Source organism: Fulmarus glacialis, unplaced genomic scaffold (assembly GCF_000690835.1).
Source record: "Fulmarus glacialis isolate BGI_N327 unplaced genomic scaffold, ASM69083v1 scaffold13879, whole genome shotgun sequence".
Lineage (NCBI taxonomy): Eukaryota > Metazoa > Chordata > Aves > Procellariiformes > Procellariidae > Fulmarus > Fulmarus glacialis.
Genome location: NW_009233945.1, coordinates 15,425 through 24,084, shown reverse-complemented (window position 1 = coordinate 24,084; position 8,660 = coordinate 15,425). Strand labels below are relative to the sequence as shown.

Genomic DNA, 8,660 nt, shown 5'->3' with positions numbered 1-8,660 from the left:
TTTAAAAGCAGTAGTACCTTGAGCACTGGAATTAATGAATATGATGTTCCTATGGTTGCTTGATTTTTGGGACCTATGGTGGTAGAGCTGAAACTTTCTGCTCTACCTGACTTCTTAAGGTTGTTTTCCTTCCAAAAGACTTTTCCAAAAGTAATCAGAAAGGTCCACTATTGCAAAAAAGCCAGTCATCTCCTTCCCTTATTTTTTCAAACTTCACCTGCTAACTAAATAAAAATGCAGAACACTTAAGTTCATTTCTAGCTGGAAGTACTAAATAATTGATAGTAAACCAAACTTTTAGAGTGTATTTTGTAGTTCACGAGAACTAAAAGTTGAAAAATATTTTTGTAGGTCCAATGATAAATTAAGTTCTGGAGAAGAAAGTAGAAAGAGTGATACGAAACTTTTGCATCAAGCGAGGGAACCCCTCTGGAACCCAAGGCTAAACGTAATGAGAGTTACTAGGAAAAGAGATTATCCTGAAGAAGGTGAAAACAGAGAAGAGGGCAATGCTGAGAATAGAAATGCAGAAGTGTGTTTGGTGTTAGAAAAAACAGGTGTGTCGATGGTAAGTGCTAATCATGTGTTTTGAGCCAATTTATACCTCAATTCTTGTGTTTAAGTTCTTAGAACCGTAGGTGGCACAGAAATCCAGTATATGGCTGTGAGAGGTTAATGTGATTCTTTCTTTTTTTTTAATTCACTATTGGAATTGATGCTGAATAAACGTACTTAGATTCTAAAAACTGTGGAAATTTTTAACGTACACAGTTGTCTTAAGTTTTACAATTTATATGGTCAGAAGTCTGCATTATCATAAATACATGCTAACATTGTTACCAATTAATTTAATGTCTGTTATTCATTGAACAATGGAAATTAAGGCAGCTGTCTAACATCAGATACTACCTAAAATTCATATAAGTATACGTGTAAGTTGAAATGTATGTGAACAAAGTTCAGACCTTCTGCTTAAATTCACTCAACAGGCCTAACGTACTCCAGACTAGTTCCTTCTCTGTCTGAAGTTGTGATACCTGAATCAAGTTTATCTGGTGTTGCTTTTCTAGATGGATCACAAAAATCTTCCAGTTAACATATTATTTTAGCCAAGCATCCATAGTTGACAGAACTGTGCTTACTGATGTTTTTTATGTCCTGGGATATGTTTCTCTGTGTGTGTTTTGAATAATATTTAAGTGCTATTCTGTAAACTATGGTAGTTTTTTCTTTCTAGTTTGTTCCCAGGGCAGAAAAAAAAAATTCTTTTTTTCCCCTCTAATTGTTCTTTAAATTAATAGGTAGTTTTAGAAAATGATTCATCTTTCCAGCTTCTGAAGAGTTGCTGCTTTTAAGTTGAGCATGGCCTTGGTCCGTTAACTAGCAGCAGCACTGGGAACTCAGACATCAGGGATAATACCATCTAATGACACTTCTGCTATAGAGCCTGAAATTTAAAAAAATGGGGAAAAATGTCCTAAGGTATCAGAGATGACAGCTGGACATGTTTTCAAGAACCTCAAACTTGGTCCTTTAAATCTTTTTGTCACCAAAACCAGTTAAAAATGTTTAGCACTTAAAATGGTAGTAATTGTCTCCTCTGTTCAGCAAAACTCCAGTAACATAGTGGAAGCTGCATCCTTCTCAGAGGGTACAAGAAAACACAATTTTACAGACTCTGTTGAAGAAACATCTTGTAAAAGAATCAGGCAGGATACTAGACTCCAGTCTCCGGAGATATCGTCAGAGAGTGAGAGTCAAGTAGAACAAGAAGATGATTCTCAGCTTTCAACCTTTGAGGAAAAAAATTCAGACAATCTCTCAAGGTAAAACAACTAATTTTGGCTTGTAAGCTCAACTGATTGGTTTTGGCTTTTGTTTTAAAAACTTAATTATTAGCCGTAGTTCTGCAGTGTGTTTTGTGAGCCTATAAAGGATGTCAGTCCTTGTGTCTTCCATTTGAACTCTACCAGATGCATGCAGATATCCCTATGTCTCTTACCCTGTGTGCATTCTTATAAAATGAACGCAGCCAGCACTCCCGCCAATGCATCCCAGGGTCCACCTTTGGTTTCAACAGGAATTCCTGATTTTAAAGGGGAGGACTTTGAAGTACCCATATTGGGGGCACAGGGATTGTGGGATTAACCTAAATATAAACTCCATGCTGGAAGTGTCCTCTGCTGCTATTTGTTTCCCCTCCCCACCAGTTTACCAAAGAGGACGTTTTTTTGGGAAGTTTGGAATTACTTTTGGTACCCAAAGTGGTCATGCCCATCATTTTGAGGAGGGAAACAGTAAGCAGCTGATTATTGAAGAGATTGCTGTTTGAGAAACCAGAGCAGATACTTAGTTATCATCTAACAGTTCTAGTTTCTAAACATTAGTCTGATCAACTAAAGTATCATAGTTTGGGGCTCCTAGTATAGCTTTAGCAAAGGAGAACTGCAAATGTTCCCATGATGTAAAAAGCATGTGACTTCCATGTCCCTCAAAATGAGAATTAATTCATACTTTTCTAATCAAAGAATTCTGTATCTTGTAAATTTAATTGTGCAGCTTTCCAACACACTGAAACTGCCTAATACACATTTACAGTCAGTACTTTGTGCAAACATGAAGAAACTGGGATTTCTGATTAAATGGTAGGTGGATGCATTTTTGTCACTATACGTTAGGAAGTAAGTAGATTGTATTGTTGGTCAAAATGATCCTTCTTTATTCATTAAGTTTGTTTTAATTTGTGGTTCCCCTCTTTTTTGGAATATCTTGGACTTCATTGTTTTTTAAAGATGCTTTTGTTCTTTACTTTAGAAGGCAGTCCAGAAGGTCATCAAAACGGATAGCGCTGCCAAAACATGTCTCAGAGCTAAGAACTGCTCCTTCGTCTGCCTCTGAATGTGAGGCTGATTGCAGTGAGAAGGGGAATCAAAGGCAAGAAGTTAAACTGAGTGTTACCAGAGGCAAAAATTTGAAAACCGCACATAGAAAGAAATCTGGGAAAGAGCACAGAAGTTCAAAGATAACCTTGGTGACCCTCTGGGCTTCTCAAGAGGAGGAGGAGGAAGAGGAGGCAGATGACTTTGAGCCTGATGATGAAGATGAATGCTTTGCACCAGAGGAAGTAAACAAAGCTCCAGTGTTTGTTCCTATAGGTCTTCGATCTCCAAAACCTATTCCTGTTCAGATAGAGGAAACCATGGAAGAGGTATCAAGTAGCTGGATTCTGCGTATATGCTTTTGTTTTGATTGTTTAAACAGCTTTTTTCCTAGTTGCATCTCTGAGTACTTGGGTTTTATCACAGTTTAGTTCAAGTTCATCAAGAATGGCGTTGAGAGCAGCAGGGATGTTACTTGGCACATGTACTTGGTTTTGAACAAAATACTACAACAGTCTAAGGTCCAGTTATGTTTATGGACTGTATATAGGTCTGCAGGATGCTCACCAGTTTGTTTATTGGATTGAATGTAGGCACCGACTACCATGCTTACTGCATGTTTTGAGGCCCAAGATGGAACAAATAGCATTCAGTTTTACATTGAGTGTTAGGAAATGAGGGAATGAGGGAGATGTTTCTGTATGTGGTGTCCCCCTCGCCAAGAAACTTTAACTGTGTGGTGAGCTGACCCTGACCAGTGGCCAGGCACACACACAGCTGCTTGCTCACTCCCCTATTCTATGGGACAAGGAGAAAATAGAAGCAAGGTGAGAAGGCTTATGGATTAATATAAAGACAGTTCAACAGGTGAAGCAAAAGCTGCACGTGAAAGCAGAGCAAAATAAGGAGTTTATTCACTACTTTCCATTGGCAGGTCACTTCCTGGAAAGCAGGGCCTCAGCTGGTGTACGAGTTACGCTGGAAGATAAACACCATAACCACAAATGCCTTCCTCTTCCTCCTCCTTTCCCTGAGCTTTTATTGCTGAGCACAACATCCTATGATATGGAATATCCCCTTGTTCAGTTTGGGTCAGCTGTCCCAGCTGTGCACTCTCCTGACCTCTTGCCCACCCCCAGCCTACTTGCTGGGGCAAAGACTAGGAAAACAAAAGCTTTGACATTGTGCAAGCACTGTTCAGCAATAGCAAAAACACTGGTGTGTTATCAACGCTGTTATAGTCATAAATCCAAACCATGTGGGCTACTATGAAGAAAATTAACTTCATCCCAGCCATGCCCAGTACAATCTTCACCCTTTATTTCATACCATGTCTGTCATGCTCAGGTCCCACACTATCCAGTACATCCTTATTAACCACAGTTTATCTTCCTGTCCTTTGATGTATACATGGGTATCATTCCCTTGGTCTGTGGGCCACTCCCTTAAAATGTCCATCAAATATCATTTGAGTTTAGTCCGTGCCAGGCTCCATGTATTAGGTGGTTGCTCAGGAAAAGTGGCATGTTGTGTTGAGTTTTTGGCCGCCAAAGCCAGTTCAGATTGGTCACTACTGCACTTGCCTGGTTTCTTGTGAGGCTTGTGTTCCCTTGATTCGTGTTGTTCTTGCTCTAGTACTTACTATAGCATACAACTCAAATAATGGGTTAAAAAAAGTTTAAACATATATCCATTAAAATCTCCAGCCCTTGTCCTTTTGGTTCAGGTTATAGAGTTTGACATTGCAATGGACTCCCTCCTTGCCTGTGCTCCAGCGTGGGTCCTCCATGGGCTGCAGTCCATTCAGTGATGTTCCTGCTCTGTCTGCATGGGCAGATCCATGGACTTCAGTCCCTGGTACTCTCAATGAGAGACCATCTACATCTTTGTCAGTTTTTTTCAAAAGCTGTATGTTTTGACTCTTCCATGGACCATTTGTAGAGTTGGAAGCTTTAAGCCTAGAATGCAGGCCTGTGTTTAATTGTACTTTTAGGCTAGAATGAAACTCAAGACTGTAAGACTAGCAAGACTTGGTATCATATCTACTAAGACCAGTCACTAGAGAGGAAATGGCATACTTTTTTGTCGTCAGGGATCTGTTGAGGTTTGGGAACGGAGGACTCTGTTCAAGGCCTTGAAAGGGATTGTGCTTAAAGTTTTAAACATTTTTCTGTTTTTTCCCTATCATTAAACGTGACTTCTTTGCTTTTTTTGGCCCTTTTAGCCTGTCTTATCTCAGTGATGTGTCTTCACAGCTCTTTTTTTCTTTCTTTTTGCTTTGTTCCATATCAGTTTATCCAACCTGTTCCATTTATGCCTCAGATCTTCATCACTACTTCTTTTCATTCACTCTGATTCTTTTTGCTTACTACTACCAGTCATCTTCCTCTCTTCTCCCATTGAAATCCTGCTTTTTTGTCTCCTGAATTAATCACACCGTTTCTTTCTCTGGGTGAAACAGCAAGAGAATTTAAAGTTCAGTCAGAACACCAAGGGAACTCTAGAACGATAATGGACAGGAAGGTTGTTGCACAGCAAGTTTTGCTGAATCCCTTCATTTCAAAGATGTGGAATATATTATGTGTGGGGATGATGATCAAGTTTCCTGGTTTAACACACAGAGCCATGAGTACTAGTAAGGGATATGGTTAGATACCTGAGGACTCAGCTGTTGTCAAATTTAAATAGATCAGTGGAAAGTGTCTGTAAAAGTGCAAGCCTTTGAAAGCTACCCAGATTGAGCAGTGTTTTTCTTAAGAACCTCATGGGAAATGTTGTAACCTTTCTGCCAAATTTCAAGTCCTTGTTTCTGAAAATACCAAATGTCTAAAGTTCTCAGTGAAAAGACAGTGTTGAAGAAGAAGAAGAAAAAATTATAGGTAAAATGGTGGGTGGGTGTCTGGGGGTGTGGGGGGGTGTATATTCCTTAGTCTGTCTTTGGAAAAAAGCTGAATTCTTTTTCTTTCATGAAGACTTAAAAGAGAAAAAGTGTGAAAACTGACAAAACCCATTTAAGGTAAATAGCCACCATGAAAGATCTCAGACACATAACTTAGTTTGGTGGAGTAATAAGCAATTAGAAACAAGTTTTTAGGTTGTCTGATGCTTCCAGTTAGTTACAAGCAGCACTACCAGTTCTGCCTCCAGTGCTTACAACTGCGCCTTCTTAAATCGGAAGGTATGTGTAAGACTTCATTTTTTGGGAAGGATCCCACTAAATGTTCAAGATCTGATAAGTATGTCGTTTATAAAAATTTGCATTTGACAGATTTTCTTTCGGGGCTGATGAACTGAAATACTTCTATAATTATTTTTACAGCTGGAAATATCTGTGAATATACCAGATGTGCAGGTGGCTACTGATGTTGAAAGTCTCTCTCATGCATCTTTCCAGCCGGTGATACAGAAGGAGGAAAAAGTAAGCACCTCAACAGCTGTAAGAATGTCTTTTTTTTTTTTTTTTTTTTTGTTCTTTTGTTTCATAGCACATACAAAGCTGCATGGACAGTGTCTGGTTGCCATGTCTGCTTGTAACAGTGTAGCTTAACAGACTCTTACCTGTCCCACACAGATATGAGGGACATAGCTATGGGAAAACTATGTAAGTAAATATTTGTCAGCCTTTAAAATACCCTTTCAAAGCCAGGGTAACTTTTGGGCAGAGAATTTACCCGTAAGCATTAAATTAAAATTGTGGACTCATTTTATATAGAACTTTGATATTGTTTTTCTTTTTATTTAAGGAAACAACCGTACATGAAGATCCAGAGGTGGACAAAGGTAGATATGAAACAATCTTGTTCATATCTTTCCCGTTAACTTGCTACCAATATGTAGTTATTATTGCTGGAAGTTTGGAAGTTTATATATCTTATTAAAAAAACAGCTTATGAGATACTGGATGCTTCTGTATTTTGGAGGAGATTTGAACCATTTTCTTTCTTACTGTTCTCTATCAAGTAGGGGAACCAAGCATCGCAAGGTTCTGTTTCCCAGCGTCAGAATGTGCCCTTTGTGTGTCCCGTCTGTCACTTTCCCATTCTGTGGTTAATTGTACCGGGAGAAGAGGAAACTTTGCAGCCTACTTGATGTGTGACTGAGTAATACAAAAAGTGGGCAGATTCATAGCTTTGTCATCTCTGTGGTCTTTGACTTTAATATCCTAAACTGGTGAAATAGTATGTGTGACAGACTGATCACAGTCCTCCAGAAGCAACTACTCTTTCCAAATGAGATACGTTACAAACTCTTATGGATCTATTAATTTTTGGAATAGCTTTCACTTTTAAATTAAAATACACTCTCAATACATCTTCCTAGGAAGCACTGGAAATTGAGTGGGCTACTGTTGTAGTTGAAGGAGAGGAAGCCTACTTTGTTCTCTCAATTTATTTCAGTACAATAGCTTTGGAGGATGGAAGTGTTTTGGCTGATATGACCAGTTAGTGATAGGCAAAGGAATGTATTCTGGGTAGAGATTAGGAATCGGGAGTCTAAACTGGGATGTGGATATACACTATAGGTTATGGATTTCTGTGATTAAACTGTGACCTCTTTCTTTTACATTTGTGGTGGGTTGACCTTGGCTGGCTGCGAGATGCCCACCCAGCTGCTCTCCCACTCCTCCTCCTCAACAGGATGAGGGGAGAAAATAAAATGGAAAAGCTCCTGGGTTGAGATAAAGACAAGGAGATCACAAAACAGACTCAACTTGGGGAAAACTAATTTAATCGATTGCCAAAAAAAATAGAGGGTGGTGAGAAACAAAGACAAAAGCTAAAACACCTTCCCCTCCCCACCTTCTTAGGCTCAACTTCACACCTTCATTTCCCACTCCTCTGCCTCCTCCCCCCAAGCAGCACAGGGGGACAGGGAATGGGGACTGCAGTCAGTTCCTAACACTTCGTCTCTGCTGCTTCTTCCTCCCCACACTCTTCCCCTGCTCCAGCATTGGGCCCTTCCCATGGGATACAGTCCTTTGTAAACTGCTCCATGTGGGAACCTTCCTATGTGTCGCAGTCCTTCAGGATAAGTCTGCTCCACCATGGGTCCTCTACAGGGTGCAATTTCTTCAGGGAATATCTACCTGCTCCACCAAGGTCTCCTCGACAGGTTGCAGGGGAATCTCTGCTCCCACACATGGAGCACCTCCTCCCCCTCCTTCCTTACTGACCTTGGTGGTTGCAGGATTGTTTCTGACACTTTTTCCCCTCACTCTTCACTGCTGTGCAACATTTCCCCCTTTCTTAAGTATGTTTCCCAAAGGTGCCACCATCTTGGCTGACAGGCTCAGCTCTGTCCTGCAGGGGTCAGTTGGAACCGGCTGTGTCCAGGGCAGCCCCCCTGCTGCCAACATCTTGGTGTACCCAGTACACCATTAAAGGGGATAACATTGCTGCTCAGTGTTTTTACAATAGTTTGAATTTAGAGAATGAGAATTGCTGTCTGTCTACAAGCATCTTGATCCGTGAATGGCAACAATTTAAGAAATAGGTACTTCACTACATTGATGATAGTGTCAAATGCTTTTTGAATATGGGTAAGTGGATTTCTGGTTAATGTGCTCGTGACTTTTAACATGTCTGAACAACTTTGCAGGAATTAATGATGGAAGCACTGAAGCTGCCATGACTTTACTTGCAATGGGTGATCCAATGTTCCAGTTAAAAACAAGCACTGAAGGTATGATGTGATTCATGGGACAAAGCCTTGCTTATGCTTTGAGTCCACCTAAGGAGGGATGCGGCAGCGGCTGCAAAGCTCTTCCACATGCTGCTGCAT

General features: G+C 40.2%; 1 protein-coding gene across 1 annotated transcript in view; it reads left to right on the top strand.

The window, feature by feature from the left end:
- Window positions 1-351: 351 nt before the first annotated feature.
- The window catches only part of LOC104082381 (transcription factor TFIIIB component B'' homolog), a gene marked incomplete at its 5' end in the record, with an annotated part of 20,730 nt that continues 12,421 nt past the window's right edge, over window positions 352-8,660 (top strand). The window contains 6 exon segments of the mRNA XM_009585494.1: window positions 352-568; window positions 1,609-1,826; window positions 2,815-3,208; window positions 6,199-6,315; window positions 6,623-6,659; window positions 8,478-8,561. Of these exon segments, the coding sequence (XP_009583789.1) occupies window positions 352-568; window positions 1,609-1,826; window positions 2,815-3,208; window positions 6,199-6,315; window positions 6,623-6,659; window positions 8,478-8,561 (1,067 nt within the window).